This window comes from Watersipora subatra, chromosome 4 (assembly GCF_963576615.1).
Source record: "Watersipora subatra chromosome 4, tzWatSuba1.1, whole genome shotgun sequence".
In the NCBI taxonomy this organism is placed as follows: domain Eukaryota; kingdom Metazoa; phylum Bryozoa; class Gymnolaemata; order Cheilostomatida; family Watersiporidae; genus Watersipora; species Watersipora subatra.
Genome location: NC_088711.1, coordinates 67,026,064 through 67,048,931, shown reverse-complemented (window position 1 = coordinate 67,048,931; position 22,868 = coordinate 67,026,064). Strand labels below are relative to the sequence as shown.

The 22,868-nt window shown below is 36.8% G+C and overlaps 1 protein-coding gene across 1 annotated transcript; it reads right to left on the bottom strand.

Moving 5' to 3' along the window:
- Positions 1 to 697: 697 nt before the first annotated feature.
- LOC137394544 (zinc finger protein 271-like) lies at positions 698 to 22,823 on the bottom strand. The gene is made up of 10 exons (XM_068081267.1): positions 21,645 to 22,823; positions 12,140 to 12,301; positions 11,784 to 11,892; positions 10,859 to 10,936; positions 9,528 to 9,667; positions 9,192 to 9,382; positions 4,953 to 5,009; positions 4,768 to 4,830; positions 1,262 to 1,908; positions 698 to 1,228 (listed from the first exon to the last, which is right to left on the bottom strand). Exons 1-10 carry the CDS (start codon positions 22,691 to 22,693, stop codon positions 698 to 700), a joined length of 3,027 nt encoding a protein of 1,008 aa, XP_067937368.1. The 5' UTR covers positions 22,694 to 22,823.
- Positions 22,824 to 22,868: the final 45 nt, after the last annotated feature.

Here is a 22,868-nt window from a genome sequence, read left to right as displayed (position 1 = left end):
CACAGTATGTTATAGTACAATATTTTACACAATTAAACAAGTATTGAATATAGAATCTTGAATTTTATCTTCAGTTGTTAATACCATAAAATTTTGTATTTTAACTTTTAAGCTGGCCCGCAAGATACACGTTGAGGCTGAAATTCAACTACAAAATCTAATAACAAATGCAACAAGAAACCTTAACTGTTATGTGAATTTTTGCACAGCATGTATGTAAGAAATTTCATGCTCTATGGAAATTAAAGCTTTGCTTCAAATATTTAATTGCTAAAGTAATTGATTCCATGTTTTCGACGTCAGTAGGTTTGGTCAGGAGGATCAGGTAATGTATCCATCTCAAAAAAGTTGCAGTTGTTAGTCATGCTCATATCGGTTCAACCAAACTGAAAAACTGAACCAAGGTTTGTCACTCCATGGAACACATGCACGCAATTTTTGATCACAAAACTCCATATAATTTATTACAATTAGATAAGTATATAATAACTCAATATACAACATATGCAAATACACATAAAAAAGACACTCCCTATACAATTTTTACACAACCAACTAAGAGTATATGAGTGTATCCAAGTACATTTGAACATTTACAGTTGTAGATCTTATAATAAAATGGTTTCTATCAAGTATGATTCTTCATGTGACTTGTTAAATTAGAGTGTTCAGTAAATCGACTACTGCATATCTTACACTAGAATGACTTCTCTCCAGAATGAGTCTTCATGTGTCTTGTTAAATTACGCCGTTGAGAAAACCGTCTACTGCGAATCTTAGACAAAAATGGCTTCTCTCCAGTGTGAGTTCTCAAATGATCCGTTAGAGTACTACATTGAGCAAACCGACTACTGCAAATCTTACACTGGAATGGCTTCTCTCCGGTGTGAGTTTTCATGTGTCTTGTTAAATTACAGCGAGGAGCAAACCCACTACTGCATATCTTACACTGAAATGACTTCTCCCCAGTATGAGTCTTCATGTGTCTTGTTAAATTACAGCGATGAGCAAATTGACAACTGCATATCTTACACTGAAATGGCTTCTCTCCAGTGTGAGTCTTTATGTGTCTTGATAGACTATGACGATGATTAAAGCCTCTACTGCATATATTGCACTGGAATGGTTTTTCTCCAGTATGAGTCCTCATATGATCCATTAGACTACTACATTGAGCAAACCGACTACTGCATATTTTACACTGAAATATCTTTTTTCCAGTATGAGTCTTCATGTGTCTTGGTTAATTACAGCGATGAACAAACCGACTTTTGCAAATCTTACACTGAAATGGCTTTTCTCGAGTATGTGTCTTCATGTGTATTGTTAAATTACAGAGAAGAGCAAACCGACTACTGCAAATCTTACACTGGAATGGCTTCTCTCCAGTGTGAGTCTTCATGTGTCTTGTTAGACTATGACGATGACTAAAGCCACTACTGCATATATTGCACTGGAATGGTTTTTCTCTAGTGTGAGCCCTCATATGATCCGTTAGAGTACCACATTGAGCAAACCGACTACTGCAAATCTTACACTGAAATGGCTTTTCTCCAGTATGTGTCTTCATGTGTATTGTTAAATTACAGATAGGAGCAAACCGACTACTGCATATCTTACACTGGAATGGCTTCTTTCCAGTGTAAGTCTTCATGTTTCTTGTTAGACTAGGACGATGAGTAATGCCGCTACTGCATATATTGCACTGGAATGGTGGTCCTCCAGTGTGTGTTCTCATGTGAGTTGCTAGATGACTGCGGCGAGCAAAGCTAGCGCTGAATATCTCATGCTGAAGAGGCTTCCTTGCAGGGAAACCTTTTAATTTTGTCTTTACAGCGGTAGTGCATAACAATCTTCCAGATATATTGTTTTTATTTCTTGGAAATGATTTCTGTCCACAATTTCTACCTATAATACAAGTTGATAGTTTTCTGCCCACAAGCTGTGCAGTATAGTACAAACTCAAGAATTTTGATAACATACAAATGTCATTTAAACCCTATAAGTAATATGAAAAAATTCTTTAAGAGTTTTCATTGCAAATATGAATAATATGTCGTATGTAACGATTCAAACACACGGTATAAGGTCAAGGACCAACCATCCGATGTAAAGCATTTATGATGAAAGAATTATTTAGTACTTCAATTTTTTAGTCCATTCTAAATTTGAAGTCATTCTTTTATATCTGAATTTACTGATGTTTCATAAAAAACTCATTGCACTCATTGATATTTTTGCTACAGTTGGCAGCAAATGGAAGAGGAATTACGAGCATCGACTAATTGTAAAATCAGATTACCACAAGATGCTATCAATTAATATGCTAAAAATCTGCAAATTTATATGTTATAAAAAAATAATCTAACAAATGATACAAATATGTTTTCATGATCAAGTGCCATCAACGAACCATACTTATATTAAAAGCACAATCCAAAGTTAGCGTTTTTATAAAACTAAAATGGTTCCATCGTTTTCTTGCATAGTTGCGTTCTGATTGTTGCTCTTGATGGGACAAACATTTTCTGATTGTTCAATACCTTCCAAAATATATCCTCTGACTTCTACTCTTCTTCTGCAATGCTGAACCAATTGATATTGTAGCGAATTAATGTCATGGTTCGCTAATGACCGGAGCAAGTCGGATAGTAGAGGGTTGGATTGCACTGATGTGTTTGATGTAATAATATAGTATGTCGTTTGCAGTGCTAGTGATCTCTTTATTTTTACCAGTGTCCACGGATTACGTATAATAGCAGCAAGCAAAACACACCGTGAAATCTAAAAAAAATGATAATAATATTGATATACTGAACTAGATATAATAATATTGGCTGAAACAATAGTACTAAAAACAGTGGCTGAAACAATGCAATAATACTAAAAAAACAGATTAGATGAACACATGTAAACATACAGAAAGCACACATGTAAAATTATAGTAGACTCAAAGAAAAGTACAATAGTTAATTGTTACCTTGTTACTCCGTTATAACTTGCTCGTGGTTTGAAAAGTTGTCAAGCTGTAGTATATATAATATTGTATTGGTAGTTTATATAATTTATACTTCTAATTTGAGATGTAGCTAAAAGAGCTTTGACAGCAAATCACAATTTATTACACATCTACGTACACAAAAAGGCAAATAGCTAATGTATGGAATTCTTTCCAATTGGTTGTTGAGATGGCAGCATCAAAAACTGGCCAACTAGAGCTCAGGTCAGCTGTCATCAGCCATCCCAGCAGGTGTCCACAAACAGGATGTCGGTGATGTAAAAAGTGGTATAAAAAGTGAATATGCTGTTGATTTTCTGGTTGCTTTTTATGTGATATGTTGCTATTGTGTGTGTGTCACTGCAAAATAATTGCGTGCTTTAGACCAGCTTTTGAGCTAGTTTAATATGGATTCTTTACAGATATTTTTGGTCAAACAATTTTTTGGCACAGCGAGACTTTTATGCGTTGCATTTAGCGCAAATGCAAAACGTAAAAGTTTTGCTCGCTAAACATAACCATTAGCCTAAAACCAGTCATTCATCTACCATCATAAATGTAATCCGTTTTTTATATACGTATACTTCGAAGTATCAAGACCGTGTTTAAAAGGACAAAGAAGTACTATTCGCCTGAGACAATTATTAATTATTTCTATGATGCTGCTTTCAAATTTTTAGGGAGAGAAAGTGAAAAGCTTTTGAATGGGAAAAAGAGAGAACTGATTACTATTGATGCAAACGATTCATTATTAACACAATTTCGTGGCTACTTTTCTACTGATCACTTGATAATATTGGTTCATAAAAATCAATGATTATCAAAGTGGCGGTCAAATTGAGGTGATGTTCAGATAGAGGTGACGCTCAAATAGAGGTGGTGTTCAATTAGAGGTTCCACGGTAATCAGCAGTTTAATTAGAAATGTACCTACTTGGAATCAGCTGAAACAGATTGTTAATAAAGCAAACCTAACAGGTTTGTAAGCATGTACTGAGTGAATTCTAATATAAAGAATAGAAAAAGCTTCTAAAGTGAGTTTAAACGTATGAAAAATGAAGCTCAAAAAACCTTTCATCCAAATTTAGTCTGAATGTAGTAAAAAGCTAACTTGAAGGACAAGTGCTATCATGTGACAAACTGTCAGAGAAAATTTTTTGCATTTTTATGAATACCAATAGCTAACTTGCAACTTGAGCCATGATCTGGTCATCTATGCTCTGGTCATGTTTTTGTGAAGACCAGGAGCCAAACGTGTCCGACAGACAAACTCAGCTTATAAAAATCATTTGAAGCCTGTCACTATTTTTTTCAAAGACTTTCCAGTACTCTTCACAAAATGGTACACTCTTTCAATCAAATACAAAACAAAATATGTTATTGTTCACCTTATTCATTAGCAAATACATTTTAAAATGACCACATCCACTGCAAATGTTACATCGACAAAGTTTTGTGATGTTGTACCGATGTATGAGCGTGAAGACTAGCGGTGCACACGTTAATATAGCAACCATGACAAACAGGACTGGCTATAAAAAGCTAGTCCTCTGACAACTAGTACTAAAGAAACATCTATAAAAAAGTCTGTGGCTTAATAGAGAATGACACCATAAATTATAATCAGGTTTAGTATTTTAGTTTTACTAATAAACCAGTTTGTGAGACAATAGAGGAAGGTAATTATTATATTTACTCAGCTAAAAGGCACTGGACATCTGAGCTAATCAACAGCAGTTAATACTATTATCGAATAAATCTTTAACTAACCAGTTGGGTAGAGATTATCAGCACCACCATCAGATCCTGGTTTTGTTATCACTTCAGCAACTCCTACAATAAATATGAGAGGCCATATAGAGAACATAACAATGATAATTGTCTGGTATATTTACTAAGTTGAGGTGAATTCTCCCAAACAATCGCTTTGCTCTCGTGTTTGGTCGTAGGATTACCTTCATCACTGTCATTGTTGATTGATGAATCACCAGGTTGTACTTCAACCTCAGTATCTACAATAGGAAATATCCATAAATTACTAACTACAAGCAGAGTTATAGATCAACTAGTTATGAGGATCAGCCTAAAAAATGTTGCTCTAAACCGACTGGTAAAATCATGATGATAAAAAAATATGTACTTATGATACTCTATGGCTATAGCAGAACTAGTTATAGCAGAAATGGGAATACAAGACTTGTATCTACAAAAAACAACATATATGGTTGTAACAATAATAATAGCTGTTAAGTTTATAGAGACATGGACTAAAGAGGAATTAGAATTAGAGGAAGTGGCAAAAGTTAATATGGCTACGAAGAACATAAATAAACAAGAAATGGGTACAGAGAACAGATGTACATAGTACAGTGTGTACATAGTACAGACGGTCATAGATGGCATGACTAAGAAAAGGCATGTGTACGGAAGATACAAAAACATAACCATAAGTGATCGTTAATCTTTATCATACAAATACCATAAAACCTCTATTTGAATGCCATGGCGATTTATTTTTCAACCCTTCCCTAATAATAGCATTTTATTAAAAGTGGGGCTCATTATTATAAGATCTTTATTAAGCTTTAATTAATGTTTATCAAGCGTTTATTAAGAAGCTTTATTACAAGATGTGGTTGCGTCAAAACGGTCGATTTAATAAAATTAGGTCGAATAAAAAGCTTAAACATCAGCTACAATTTGATGTCATTTTTGTCTTTGTAGACGAACCTTGTCCAGAGATATATGCGTTTGAATGAGGCCATCTTTTAAAAAGCTCAGATTCTAGCGGGTGCTTCATTTGTGACGTAATGAGTGATACATGTGAAAAGAGCCCTGTGGTGCGCCCAGCATTTATAATCTTTAGTTACACAGCCCATTAATACCATATCATTGTGAAACAAAGGAACTGATAATGTTATTCAACTTCTATATTAGTATATATGCATCCTGTTGTAAGAGTATAATACACCTCTTACTGAACCACTCATCTCGTTTTATTTAACCATTTTTGATATGATTAGGAAACAGCTTTCTGGACTCTTGCTAGCCTGACACGCTGATTTGTTATTCCAACTTCCTAGCACCTGCTATTTTACTGCATAGCGTAAATGTTATCTGCTTCTTTGTACTTACTCCCTCACTGCCTAAGAAGTTTTGCAGCGACCAATCGTCTGTGATCTACTGATGTGACGATTGCCTGACTGATTAGGCAAACATATATAAGCCTGCGTAGATCAGAAACTATTCGAATTCCATATCTTACTCACGCTCTAAGTATCACTCTGCTCTTGTATTACTTTTTATATTTTTAGACTTGCGCAATTAGTATCAGCTATTGATTTGATCAGCCTTTATATATTTTATCCTTAAGTTATTGAAAGTTTGAATTTTAATAAATATAATCTGTTGTTAAGTTTTCATCTAAAACAAACCAGTCCAATTCTCAGCATTAAATCTACACCTAAAATACAGCCCTCTAAATTCGCAATCATAAACCAACTACTTGAACCAACAATCCAGCAGGTACGGTTAATAATCCATAAAGGTTGACTTGCAACCAAATTCACATTACAATTATTTGGTATCAAAAGATTTGCCATGTTTTACTCTGTTGTGTTGTAGATGCCAAATATGTGGAAGTGTGATTACAAGCTCTTAAAAGCTCGAAAACGAAAAGCCGTCGTAGATTGGAATCTCTTGATTTTGATGACGCATCCACGGATTTTGGTTATTGTCTTGTCACGTGATGATCTCGCGTGAATTGAAAGGCCAATAAAAACTCAATATAAAACTTATCGTAGCAATCGTTTATGACAAACACTTCAGGTTTTACCAAAGACCCCGTATCAAATATAGATGCTCGCTACTTTACAGTTTCAGCTTGCCCATTCCGTCCAACAATTCAAAGTATATGTACATGTCTGAGTTGCGATCATAAAAATTGTCAAATTCTGAAAAGTTAAGACCCTGGCGTTTCGAGCCTGACGCTCTATCTGAAGAAGATCCTCAACAGAATCAAACCTCTCAGCAAGTAAGCACTGTCACTAACCAGCTTTTATGTGCCAAGTTAGCTAGTAGTAATAGTTTTAGCTAGCGAGTGATCGAACGAATATTATTATTTATATATGATTTTAATGATGATAATTATCGCTTCATATTGCGAAAAAATAGTTACATATTTTTCTCGAATGACAACATTACCAATTTTAATATTTAAATCTAGTGCTGCACTGATATACTGTTGGATAACATCGACCTGATGTATTAGCTACATTATGGTTGCATAGACATATCTGTTCATTTCTTTAGGAGCTAATACCACCGGCTATAGAGTGGTGTGTCTGCAAGCGCTGTCAAGACATGCCATCTCTTCCTGAATGTTTGTGCTGCCATGATGCTGAGTTTGCAAATTGTCTTCATGACCGCCGGGAGCCTGTGTATGCATCCTGGTGTGGACGAACTTGTGGCGCCTGCACCCCTTGAGTTGGGCTAGAATAATTATCTGCGATATCATAGTGAGTTGGATTTTCATTCAATGCCAACAACACCAAAGCTATGCTAATGTGTCAAGCGTTATCTACAATTCTTGTGTTACACATGTAATGCATCAGTTGAACACACATATTCTGAAATCGTGGAACACAAGTAGAACTGTCATATTTGGCTTGTACATTTACTACAGTAGAGAGTGTAATAGTTTTATGATTTTATTATATAAAGATCAAGATTATTTTGATGATCATATATTATTGTTTTTCAATAATTGTTTTGGTAGATAATCTATTCCCATTTGGAGAGCCATTGCCAAATGCTCGGAAAAAGTTGTGTGCATACCGCAGTCTTGTGTTTCGGCTTATGCCGCAAATTCGTCGCGGTGAGCGGCGGCCTCTACCTGCCTGCTTGGTGTCTAGGATTCAGGCTCTTTTCCCACCAACGGATGATGAAGAAGAGTTTGCAGACTATGTGTTCAAGGGCTTCTGCTATGGCGATGAAGAGACTCGACGACTTTGATTGAGAATTCGAGATCAACTCTATATCATAGGTGGTACTCCTTTTTATTGGATTGTCCTTTTATTATTTTACTTTTATTCAGGCTCAGCCACATGGTGACTACACACTATGTGGCTAACAAACTAATTTTTGTTAGTAAACTGCTGTTACACTGCTTCCATATTTAAAATCACATGATTAATGTGCATAAATCTGCCATCACTGATTTTATACAATAAAAACAAATACATAGAGGAACGCATATTGGTTTCACCGCTTACTATCGGTTACTAAGCCCAAGCACTTAGTCAAAGTTTGCGTTCATGGCTGGGGTTCCCTACCTGGGCGCCCACTCTGCAAACCTTGTCGCCGGGGAATGAGTACCACCTACTATCATTCTGGCTTTGAAGCCTCAGAGCGGTCTTTAGAGTTGAGCTGGAATTCTCAATCCCTCCGGAGAATGCCGTGTGATGACACCTGGCACTTCGCAATAGTTTCCTCGCGTGTTTCTTGAGGACCCGTAGAGTAGAGCGACGGAGGCTGCACACGCTGATTGTCAGGTTTCGTACCAGCAAAAAGGTGGTTCTCTAACCAAGTCATCAGTTCCCCAATGAATTCTGCAAGACAATTCTTCTGTAAGCAATTTGAAATAAGTTGATGGTTCATATGTAATTAATTTCTTAACGTATTTTTACCATATGTTGGGTTGACTTTCTTTCTTTTTGCCGTCTGTGTGAGCTTGTTGTCCTTGCTTCGTGCCATTACATATTGCTGGTTGCCCAAACAATCAAACTAACGGGCGGTTGGCGGACTCGTTGTGGTACATCACAGCTAGCCGAAGTCTGTGAAAAACAATTCCAACTGTACATAGGAAAACGTTACCATTGAACAGTTTTGTTTGTTAAATCTGCACTCACCTTGAATTTATTCCATTATAAGAGAACCCAACCATCTTTGGAGCAAAGTGGTTCAGCTGTTTGTGGAATGATTCAAGCTCTGCAGTGTTCTGCATGTCTGCTTTCTTGAGGTCCGTAATCAGCCGTTTGAATGATAGTTCTTGACTGAGCTAAGCGTCAAGTTTTGTTCCTGTAATATTTGTAACTGTCAACAGACCAAAATCTGGGCAAAATTTGTTTATCGCATATTAGGTTACATATGAGGTTTAATCCAACGCTTCTTCAGTAGAGGGTGGTCACACATACGGTTGTAATCTCTCATGTAGGGGAGTAACTGCCGCCATCGTGCCTCACGGTCATCTGGTACATCTGTATGGTTTATTGAATACCATAAATGGTTTATGATGGCCTTTATCCAGTTCCCAGCTGGCTCCTTATTACCTGGTTCAGCCAGAAGGCAAAAGTCTTCGCCTGGTTGTACAGCTTCTTTTTTAGTCCTGCAACAGTTAGGACATTATATCAATTTGCAGCGCATAATTGATGCTTTTCCGTTATGATTAAGTAGTTTTTATGCTCCATTATTAATTATTACTACCTTTCACGATGTGCCACGCATCATAATAGCGACAAACATCGGCCCACTCCTCTTGTATGTATTTTCCTACACTCAAGTGCCAGTCCGTTGTAATGGACCTCACTCTCAGGCCGTGGGAAATTAGATCAGACTGGCATCGCTTGAAGCTTTCCAGCTCTATGGCGTTAAAGCTGGTGGTCTCCGTTGACTGCAAAGTGAAGAAAGTTACGACCAACTACCACTTTCACATTATTTGAATGAATTATTTAGCTAGATTAGCAACTTCATGTTTATGTATTGATAACTACTAAAAAATTTGGGTTTTTGTCTGGCTGTAAAGTAAAAAACTGTCAAAGTTTTACCTTGACAAGATGGCTGCTGACTATTAAACCGCAGCTCTGCTCCATCATAGTGTAGGCCCCGTATAGTGCGCAATGCCCCAGGCTATCGCATCTACCGTCACCTGCCAAATCAAGCTCCTAATTGATTGCTGCCATCAATCCCTCGTTATGCAGGGTGTACTGCTCAGCAATACACTGTAAAATATTGTAAAACTTCATTATACAAGATTAATTTGTATCATTATCATTAGTCTAAGAATGTAGAATTCTTTTCCCCCTTTTTGTGCTATATTATGATGAAGAATCAGAATTTTAAATTATAATATATTTCGCTTGAAGGATGGCATATTTTCATTTCAAGAAAAAAATTGTTTCTAAATGTCGTTAGTCAATTAGTGTGCCTAGCTTTTACGCACATTTTCCAAGTTTATGGGTAAATATTACCACTCACACCATGTAAGTATTCGCTTTGTTGATAGAGGCAAACGCTGGGGCTCGGTATCGCAGTGTTCAGGAGCGACAGAAAACAAAGGTTCTGCGTAAGGCATCCGCCAGAAGAGTGATGCAGCTGCCAGCAGGGGGTTGATGACGTGAGCTCTGTTCACCCTGGCAGTTGTTTCCCAAGTGTACGATTGGTGACAGGATGCACATGTAACCTTGAACTCTACCCATCCGCCTTCTCGCACCATCGGGAATGAGCAGGGGAGGGCGCAGGCGTGACAGGAGAATAGTCGCTGGAGTGCTGTCACACTTACTATTATTTTCTCCTCTTTGAAGGAAGATTCGGGTTCGAAGTCACAAGACAACAGTTGACTTGCAATAAGATTTGTACAAGATCATTTTCTGTTATTATGTCATATTTGCTTGATCAGAAAAAGAATAAATATATATAGCCATGCAACCATGACACAGATTTTACAAAACCTTATCAGAATTCATGATATTGTAAACATAAAAATGTGAGTAATAACTCTATGGATATTCTTTATATTTTCTCAAGTTTGGTTAAGTTCAGCTCTATCTTTCATGTAATTGGAGAGCGTTTGACGCTGGCCAACATAGCGCTCAAACTCGTCCCAGTCTTCAGTGGTTGGCACAAACTCTTCATCATCTAATACCAATGAGTCTTCAACTTCCTGTTCACATAATTTTCAGAAGGTTGCGCATGTAGTACATCAATTGTTTCTTTTTCAAAGCTGTAGATCAGTGTTGTTTTACATACCAATATTCCACATTTGCCAAATGAGGCTTACTTTTGGACCAAAAAACTTTATTTAAAAACCACCTTGTCAGAGTTGAATGTTCATAATTTATTCTTTATTTACAATTTTTAACAGCTCTGCTAGATTTAAACGCCATAAGGCTTTGAGTATCCTAGCGGCAACTAGTATTCAAAGGACATAGCATATGGCGACATCACCGTTTTTGGTAATCAAAGAAATGAAAAATTTACATTTCCTCAATTCCTCAACCAACACTTCGTCCTCCCTTTCAGCCCTCCATGACTCGGTAGATGGCAGACTCATACAACACGGTCTTGTACATTCTTCGCTATATGATATATAGCGAAGAATGTACAATAATATAATATATCACCTTTTAGGCTGAGGGTAAGGAAGGTCTGCTTGCACCCCCTTACTTTGAAAGTGGGACCGAACATTTCGATCCGTGTTAGTACCTGAGTAAAAAAAATTGGAAACTCCATTGCCGATACAATAAGGGACTCCTTGTGCCAATCTAATTATCATCAGTCAAATAGTCTGTTAGAACAAACAATCAAACAACCAATAGCTCACCAATAACCATCAAACAACCGGAAGAATATAAACTGATGAAACAATTGGTGTGTCATAGCGATAATGAGCTTCATGTATGACGCATCTATAAATCGTCATGTCTAAACCAAAACAAACCAGCACCAGAACAAAAACCAACAGCACCAATGGCATAAACAACTAACTGGGTCTATCACCCATTAATTACACCTTGCGACACGTTGTGGTTAGTCACAATCAGCACCGGCAGAGGCAACTTTCTCCCTGGTGGAGGAAATGACTGGCATTGTTGAACAGCAGTAGCCGCAGCAGTAGGTCTGCAAATACACAAAAAACATACCGGTAAGGGAAGGAGCTCTGCAAAGGTCTCGTGTAATACATTGGAAATGACGAAATTAAATGGTTCGAAAAGATTAAACATGTATGACGAAAAAATCGGATTCACTACGAACTGACAAATGAGGAATATCTTAGCAAACGCTGGTCTCAGAGATACGAATATTTGAACAAGTCAATAGTGAACTTGCATTGTTAATCTACTATATAAACATAATATCATCGTACTCCCTGTACTCGGTCAATGCCTGGTGCAGCACAGTGCGGCGTTCCCTCTTAGTCATTGCAGCACCCTCCAACTTTCTCTTCCGAGGTGTCAGAACGACATGGGAGCGCTCCTCACTCCGGAAACGAATGGATGGAACTGCTTTAGTTCGATCGAGCTTCAAACTAAATAAATGTAGGTGACAACAACCACTGTAAGATGTGTGAATGATAATAATATTAATATGCTATTAGCGATGATACCAAAAAATGACAATAACTATTTTATATAACATATCTATAAGTGAGTGGGGTTAAAAAACTTGGCAAAATTAATCGTGAAACTTATACCATTATTTTATCAATTATAGATTAATATATTACATTTTACAGATAGATGTTATTATAATAAGAATAATACACGTAATTAAAAAGATAAAATACTAATAATATCATATTACAATTAAATGACATTAATATTGTAATATTAAATATAGATTAATACAGTAGTATTAGGAGAATACTAGAAAATAACCCGAGTTACTACTACTAATACAAGTATTTCATAAAATAAATTACTCACATGCTTTGGTGACATGATGAATATGCAAACAGGTTAAAAAATGTCGTCTTTGAAATGGCGAAAACAAAGGTAAGAGTAAGCAGGCGAATATATAAAGTTTGTCACATCCAGCTTCACCCAGTTGCCCCACGCCCGGTGAAGGTCTGGTTTTTTCTCTGCTCTTGGCCAAGAAAAAAGGTGCTTCTCAGCTTGGCAGCTGCACAAACACGATGTGGCGCGTTAGACATTATGACGAATTAAAATTGACAAGTTTAATACGAGAAAGCGTGTCAGCTATTTGCAATAGATCAAACTTGAACTGAAACTAACATTATCTGATCATGCACTTTACAATTCTCACCATATGGCGCGAACAATTTATACGGCATTTTTCAACCATCACAGGGGACCAAAAGGCTCATCATGTTTATCAGAGGATGATATGCAATCGTTCAAGTTAAGATTTAAAAACTAAACATATTTTTATGGTAGGTTTTGAGATATCAATGCTCAAAGTTGCAACATTACGATGCCGATTAAATAGACGTGTAAGAACAATGGACATGGTTTTTATTGCAAGCGTGAAGTATATTTGTGAAAATATTTCGACCAAAAAAGGTTGCATGAAAGTGTAAACAGAAACCATCTCGCACAACTACGTCACATTTTAGCCGTTTTGGAAAACAAATCCAAACTACGGCGGTCTCGTGTCGCTGCGATTTTCTGTTCGTTTTTGAGCTTTTACGAGCTTGTAACCACATTTCCACATCTTTGGCAGCTACACCACAACAGAGTAAGACATGGTGAATCTTTTGATACCAAATAACTGTAATGCGAATTTTATTGCAAATCAACCTTCAAAACGGTGGAACATTACAGCCCACGAGCGACAAATATAAGATCTGTTCTTTAGCCAATAGACAAGACAAAATATTTATATAGGTCATATTAAATGCTATCGCTCGTAAAACGAGTTGTCTGTGATGTACATGTGATGAAACCCCTAACCCCAAACGGGTTTGTGTATGCGTGTGCGTTCATGCAAATGCATGTATGTCCATGTACATGCATGTACAGTAACATACACGCATATAAGTGTATTTATATGTATTTTATTGCATGTGCCCAAATGTACATGCATGTGCATGTATGTACGGGCATGTACGTGTATGTATGAGTATTTAAGAGCAGGTGCATGCATGTAAGGGTATGTATGTACATGTATGCACAAAAATGTGTTTGTATGAGAATGTACGTGTATGCATGGGTATGTAAAATTATGTGCATGCATGCACAAGTGTGTATGTGCTTGTACGAGCATGTACATGAATGTATGTGCATGTATGTGTATGTACTTGCATATACATGTATGTACCTGAATGTACATGTAGGTGTATGTACCTGTATGATTGTTATAGATGTATGTTTGTGTATGTACATTTTCTACATGTATAAACGTGTATGTCGGTGTATTTATGGGTACATACATGTATGTGTATGTGCGTGCGTGTATCGGTATGTATGTGTATGTATGTGTAAATATACGTCGGTTTGTGTATTTTTGTGTATGTACTAGGATCTTTGTGTGTGTACAAATATATATATATATATATGTAAAAGCATGTACTTGTATGAAAATGCTTTTACATGTGTGCTTGTGTGCATACATGTGTGCATGTGCTTGCACGTACGTGCATGTATGTCTATGCATTTGCATGCTTGTATGTGCATGTAAGGGCTTGTACATGTGTGTACGTGTAATTAAAAGTATGTAAATGTATGTTTGTGTATGTACATGTATTGACGAGTATGTACATGTATGTATGGCTCCTAATAGGTGTGTGCATGCATATATGTGCTCGTACAAGTTTGTACATGTATATGTTTGTGTATTTATGTGTATATACATGTATGTATGCGTATGTACGTGTATGTGTCTGGTTGTACGTGCTTGTACGCGTATGTCTGTGTATTTATCTGGTTGTACGTAAATAGGTGCGCATATACGCGTGTATCTGTGTATGTTTGCGTAAGTATGTATGTTTATGTACGAGAATGTATATGTATGTACATAAATCTGTTTTATAAACACTCACTACGTTTTCACTAGCTAGATGCAAAAAGAAGAATGCTCCCCAATACACCCTTCTCCGTATCTATTTAGCTGTTCTTTAGCTTCTTAACAAGCTTGCAAAACTAACCAATCCTGCAAGCCAGTGTGAGAGGCTTTGCATTCTAAAGCCTATCTGTTTTCTTTATCCCAGTTTCCTGCATCATATACAAGGGCGCGAGAGAGGCCTGCCCATGCAACAGTATATACGAGTATGTAGGTGTATGTATGTTTATGTAGGAGTGTGTTTGTACTAATATAAACATGAATGTACATGCATGTTCAGTTATCTATGTATATGTACATAATTGTATTTGAAATGTCCATGCAAGTATGTGTATGTAAGTTACAGTTGCCTGACTACAGATGCCTTCTGTTGCAACTATTGGAGAAGTTGTCTTGTCACGGCAGCAAGTATGTCCTCTCCTACGATGAAGAGCTTAGTATTTTATACTTTAATATAAAGCTTTAGCTCATTTACGGGTATGAGTCATAACCTGCTGCCCAAAGTTTTTAGCTTCAGGTTAAACAACAAATCGTAAAACCTCTTCTTGAATGCAATGGCGCTCAATTTTAACCCTCCCTATAGTGGCGGACAAATGGAGGTGGCGGTCAAATCAATGATATACAGTCCCCCAGGATAGCCGACGGCGCTCATATGGGCGTGGTTTAATTATGAAGCTCTGTTGGGTTTGCGCTGGCCTGGGTTTCGGCACTAATACAATTCTCGCGGGGCGGTCCCGTTGCCTTGTTAGGTATTTGGGTATATGTTTTTGTTGCAGATGCGCGTCGATCGCTGATAACACCTGACGTCTAGTTAGTAGTCCTAGTACTTGTTTCCCGCCGAAGGTAGCTTATTTATTATTAACGATAAAACCTGTAATCAGCAAACACGTCAGTCTCTCTCTCTTCCCCTCTTCAATTTCAGTAATATAGTCAGCATGGCTCGCTATGGTGACGACTTTCTGTGTGGAGATATCTTGGATGACCTGTTCTCTGACGACGAGTTTGATCACGAGATAGTAAAGGTAGGTAGGGGTAGATAGTTCTTTGGTAATCTTTTTGATATTTTATTCGTCGAATTTTATCGTTAGTGTGGAAAAGGGTCTATACTATTGAAAACATCAATGGTGTGAAGTAGCACCCATACATTAATTTATACTAGATTTTTTAGTTAATTAGTTATCTTCATATTTTAAGTATTTGTCAAATTATATCATTTATTATTTACATCATTTGTGTGGGAAAGGGTCTAAACTATTGACAACAGTGAACCCAGACAGCAGTGAACTCATGCATCAATTTATACTAAAAAACTTCACTGTTTTTGATTTTTGAAGTCCAACTCTGGAGGTAAAGAGGTCAGATCAGCTTCTGTGTCGACATCTGACAGGATAACCTGTGTAGATTGCCATAAAACGTATGATTCTCAGACAACTTACAGAAGACATAGACTAATCAAACACACACACCCATCAACAGCAACCATTGATCAAGGTAAGACAAAACCTTTGCCTTTTGCAGTTTGAGTGAAAAACTGCCAAACGGGATCCTGCTTGAGAGACATGTTGGAAGTTTGAGACACAACTTTAACTTTTTAAAGAGCAAAAAACTTGATAAACTGAATTCTAACAGTCCAACTACTTTGGCTTGTGCCCAATAAATGAAATATTAGTTTGCAAACTTAAAGCTTTTGCCCGAAGAGATTTTATTGTTTTAATTTCTAATTATAAGTAATCCTTTTTCACTGGCTAGACTTGAGAAAGTATTCATTCATTATTAGAGACGATGATTGGATTAGTATATTTCACATGGTTTTTATATTTCATCAGTAAAGAGATCATCATATCACTTGATAAAACCAATTGAAAATGAAATTCACTAAGTCATTGTTGTATTAGGATTTCATGTACTGTAGTTTCAACTGGAGCTCTGCCATCAATTTACTACTGTGTCCTAAATAAACTTCCACAGGTTTAAACCGAGCCAACCCTGCTTATAGGCTAAGACTTACAGCCTACTTAGCCTGTTGACCCTACTGTTGTTAAATGGATACATTGGCTATGTACATTGGGAGAGCGCATACCTTAAAAACTTTCGCTTTTTAGTGGTGTTATGATATCTGGGTGAAGTTTTATCAATTATGAATTTCTACTTTCAGAGTTATCTGTTGAAGATGCTGTTGCAACCGATGCTGTTCGTGATATGGAGAAGACGCTTGGCGATAAGGCTATGATTCATGTAACAGAAATCAAGGACTGGATATCTAAGACTGACCGCGCTACGCTCCCTTCTAGCTATTCTTACTAGTATAATCTCTAAAGATCGCCACAACAGTACAGGTGCCCTGCACGGGATGAGACCTAGACACTCTGAATTCAAGTTGAGCAGACTTTCTTATAGCTTCTACTTGAAATACTTACTTACACATCTAGCCCTCAAGCTCAAACCTACAACTCTTCCTAACCTCATAAAGACAGATATCAACATGGACGATGACACTCGCTCAAGCTTGCATTATGTTGGGGGATATTTTTTAAGAAAACTCTCTAAATTTAAAATGACAGGTTTACATGACACTTTAGAGGCATGGACATGCTCATCTAATAATGCAGATTATGCTCAGTGGACAGAAATGCAGTCAAGGGGTGGTCTGATTATTGTAGGAGATGCTTTTTATGATTTGCTTTTGTTTATGGAATGTGTTTGCACACACTTTTTGACCCAAACATTTGAGTCAAACTTTAACATCAGAGACAAGCTATTTTCTTTATTAACTCAAGACTCTAATTTGAGTGATTTGTGGAAAGATCAAACACACTACATTCACAAGATTCTGATATTTTGTTCAAGTATTTTTGTATTAAGTTTGCCTCCTTAAGATGCTACGCATATGTCTCCATGCTTAAGAAACATCATGATTATTTTCAAACTAGCAATAGACCTTGTAAACCATCGGCTAGTTTAAGACAAAATCTCAATGCCAGCACACATTTGTAGATATGTATATACTAAGCCTTGCTATCTAGTGATTTTTTGTTACAAGAATAAAAGTTATAATTCAAAGATTATCTAGTTAATATTTGAAGAAATGAAAGAAATATTGTAGCACGAAGCGGTTACAATATTAGTTAATATGAGGTTTATTTGGTTTTAACTAGTGATACAACGCTGGTAAAGAAACACCATACAGACATGGTAGGACAATAAATACAAATTATTCGCGTTCACATGATCACCAAGTGAACACAGCCACCAGGTTAAGAAATGCCCAACTGGTAAGATAATAAATACTGTATATCATTGCTGTCACTGAACGTTTCTGATCAAACGCATGAGTTTTGTTTACTCGTTTACCAGGTGATGGGATTATAAAACGTGAAAACACGAATCGCTGTTATCGTTACATTAGCTTATTCAGTCAGTAGACCCCACGGGTCACAATAGCTAACATTGAATTTCTGCAATGTAGGGGTAATACCTAACTAAAATAATGTATCTATTAAAAATAAAACATTTCAAATTACCTACTATTAGTAATTTTAAAATTAGTAAAGGTCGTAGTATATGCCTAAAGTTGAATATAATTACCCGAACAACGGCATTTTTTTCTAGTTTTTGATTAATATTTTGCCACCCCTAATATAAAATGGCAAAGTCTTTCATGGTCTTCACATTGTTTTAACTGGCCAATAAGATGGGACAGCAGGCAAAGCTGTGCAGTGTAGTTTTCATTGTCAAAATCTAAATGCAAAACCGAGTTTGAGCTATTTTACGATTGTGACTATTAATATCACGAATGCTTGTGAATGGCAACTGACTGATCATAACGGTGACAATATTGGGATACTATATTTATTTGACAACAAAATGAATTCAACAGATAAGTAAAATAACCACTATAGTTCATAATATTCGTAAATTTACAAGGTGCTTTATTCAGCATATTTGTTTGTTCGGGTGCCGTGCTCGGGTTAATCCCAACAGAGCTTCATAATTAAACCACGCCCATATGAGCGCCGTCGGCTATCCTGGGGGACTGTATATCATTGGTCAAATGGAGATGGCGTTCAAATAGAGGCTAACGTTGCATTTTTTTAAATATCGTAAGTCCTTATGCTCAAGATGCACGGCTTGTGCTCAAAACAATACGACTCAAAAAAGAAAAAATAATCTTCCAACAAGCTGCGTATGCCCACAGACCGCGGCTAATGACTGAGGTTTTGTCGTCCTTGACCCCTTCAGGAGCGAAAGTGTTGAGAAGAGTTTCGCTATACCACCATCCTCTTGAATAAGAAAACAGGCTACATCAGTACACGTGAAAAAATTTTCTTTTACTTCCAAGCTCTTTTACTTAGGAATTAAAACTCCTAAACCCTTGCATCAATAACTTACTTGCCATGTCTCAGCTATATTTTTATTGCACTGTTAGAGGCTTCACGTTTATGGAAAGATGCGGTCAGGAAAGAGACGTTTTTAATGACCTATGACTGTGGTGAGTTAAACATTAGCGATAAATTCTTCGTTAGACTAAAGTATTCCATAAACATGACCTTGAAAATAAACGAGTAGCTTGTCAAAATCCTGTACATAGAAGTGTATCATGGCTGCAATTCTATGGTTATAGCGCGGAGCTGAGCAGAAGCCGCATTTATCGAGAAGCCGCCCTAAGCCTCACATAAGTTTTAAAAACTTGGCTTTAGCCGCGGCCTATGACTTTGAACCAGAAGCGCACCCAACGACAAGCTGCGCGACTTGAGCATAAGGACTTACGGTAGTTGTATTTTTTTTAAAACTTGTCAGTTTTCTGAGTTCAATTTAGCCTTTTCACGGGCAAAGTGACTGTCGCCTATATTTTGCACTCTCCTTTGGGCAGTGCTACATTAATCCTTTATGATGAAATAAATCTGCTAACTCGTCAAATATCTTGATAAATATGCATTGACAAGCCGAGATATATCTCTACCAGTTGATATAAAATACTCGCAACAAGCATTTGATGATATTATAGCCTAAGGCCCTGTCCCGTGCTTAGCAATTTGTTGGTGCTTTCAATTTAAATTTTAAAGTGCATTTTCATTCTATAGCTATGTTTAACGATGTTGCTTGATGTACTCAATGACATGTTTGTTACAGTTAGCAGCGTACACTAGCTTTTTATATACAGTAGAAGAGGAGCTATGAGCGTCGATCAATTGTAAGTTGTGTTAAGATAACCACAAGTATTCTATTAAATAAATTGCTATTCATCCGCAAATTTTATGTTGCATAATGGTAATCTATCAAATGCTGCGGACTTACATTCAAAAACAAGTTACATAAACAAACCATACCTGTAATACCACTATAATACAAGCAGAAACAAACATTGACAATTTTGAAACAAAAATATTTGCATCGTTTGCTTGGCCAGTTGCATGCTGTTTGTTGCTTTCGATGGTACGAACATCTTCTGGCTATCTTCTGTTTTTCACATACATGTACGCCAAAGTATCAAGTTTGCGCCAAAAAATGAACTACTATTAGCCCGATACAGTTATTAATAATGTCAAAGGTGTGGATTTCAAAATTTTTACGAAAAAATTAACACCTTCAGAGTTGGAAAATGAACTTCAATGTGAACATAAACAATAAAAGAATTAATTTTCATCGATGTAACTAAGTCAGTATTACCACCCTTTTGTGGACACTTTTTGACTGATCATTAGCTATTATGGGTTCGCAAAGATCAAATGATGTCGAAGAGGCGTTCATATGTAAATGGCATTCAAATAGAGGTTTTACGGTGTGTTAAACAAATGGAAAAACAGTAGGTACAGCTTATACACTCTGTATACTTGTAATGGAAAAACAGTCTATAAAGCTCGGGTGTAGCCTATACATGTTGTCAGCTGACAGACAATATTTTCCATAATTAAAAAGTATTTACAACAGAACCTTTATAGTTATCTTCAGTCGTTAACACCATAAAATTGTGTTTTTTAATTTTTAAGCTGGCCAGGAAAATAAACAATGAGGCTGGAATTCAACTACAAAATCTAATATTAGACACGAGGCTGGAATTCAACTACAAAATCTAATAATAAATGCAACAAGAAGCCTTAGTTGTTACGTGAATTATTGCTCAGCAGATATGTAAGAAACTTCATGCACTATAAAAATTAAAGCTTTGCAGCAAATATTTAATTGCTAAAGTAATTGATTCGATGTTTCCAACGTCAGTAGGTTTGGTCAGGAGGATCAGCCAATGTACCCATTTCCAAAAGGTTGCAGTTGTTAGTCATGTTCATATCGGTTCAACCAAACTGAAAAACTGAACCAAGGCTTATCATTCAATAGAACAAATGCAAGCAAATTAGTTTTGACTACAAAGCTCCATATATTTTAGCACAACTAGATAAGTAAATAGTAACTCAATATACCACAGATGCAAATACACATCAAAAAAGACAATCCCTATACAAGTTCTACACAACCGAATAAGAATATATGGGTGTATCCAAGTACATTTGAACATGTAAAGTTGTGTGTCATATTATAGAATGGCTTCTATCAAGTATGAGTCTTCATATGACTTGTTAAATTATAGCGTTGGGCAAACCGTCTACTGCAAATCTTACACTGGAATGGCTTCTCTCCAGTATGAGTTATCATGCGTCTCATTAAACTACGGCGTTCTGCAAATTTCTTATTGCATATCTTGCACCCGAATTATTTTTCTCCAGTGTGAGTCTTCATATGATCCGTTAGAGTACCACATTGAGCAAACCGACTACTGCAAATCTTACACTGAATTAACTTCTCTCAAGTATGAATCCTCATATGACTTGTTAGATTACGGCAATCAGCAAATTTACTACTGCAAAGGAATGGTTTTTTTTCCGGTGTGAGTCCTCGTATGTTTCCTCAGAGTACCAGATTGAGCAAACCGACTACTGCAAATCTTACATTGAAAAGGCTTCTCTCCAGTATGAGTCCTCATGTGTCGTATTAAATGATGGCGATGAGCAAACCGACTACTGCAAATCTTACACTGAAATGGCTTCTCTCCAGTGTGAGTCCTCATATGATTTGTTAGAGCACTACATTGAGTAAACCGACTACTGCAAATCTTACATTGAAATGGCTTCTCCCCAGTATGAGTCTTCGTGTGTATTGTTAAATTAGAGCATGAAGCAAACCGTCTACTGCAAATCTTGCACTGAAATGGCTTTTCTCCAGTATGAGTCTTTATGTGTCTTGTTAAATTACACCGCTGAGAAAACCGACTACCACAAATCTTGCACTGAAATGGCTTTTCTCCAGTGTGAGTCTTCATGTGTCTTGCAAACCTAGAGCGTTCAGCAAACCGACTACTGCAAATCTTACACTGAAATGGCTTCTCTCCAGTATGAATCCTCATATGACTTGATAGATTACGGCGATCAGCAAATTTACTATTGCATACGTTGCACGAGAATGGTTTTTCTCCAGTGTGCGTTCTCATATGATCCGCTAGAGTACCACATCGAGCAAACCGACTACTGCAAATCTTACACTGAAATGGCTTTTCTCCAGTATGAGTCTGCATGTGTCTTGTTAAATTACCCCGTTGAGAAAACCGCCTTCTGCAAATTTTACACTGAAATGGCTTCTCTCCACTATGAATCATCATATGACTTGTTAGATTACGGCGATCAGCAAATTTACTATTGCATATTTTGCACGAGAATGATTTTTCTCCAGTGTGCGTCCGCATATGATCTGTTAGAGTACTACATTGAGAAAACTGACTACTGCATATCTTACAATGGAATGGCTTCTGTCCAGTATGGGTCTTCATGTGTCTTGTTAGACTATGACGATGAGTAAAGCCACTACTGCATATATTGCACTGGAATGGTTTTTCTCCAGTGTGTTTGCTCATGTGCGTTGCTAGATGACTGCGGGGAGCAAAGCTAGCATTGAATATCTCACACTGAAGAGGCTTCCTTGCAGTGAGACCTTTTATCTTTGTCTTTACAGCGGTAGTGCATAACAATCTTCCAGATATATCATTTTGATCTCTTGAAAAGGAATTCTGTCCACAATTTTTACCTATA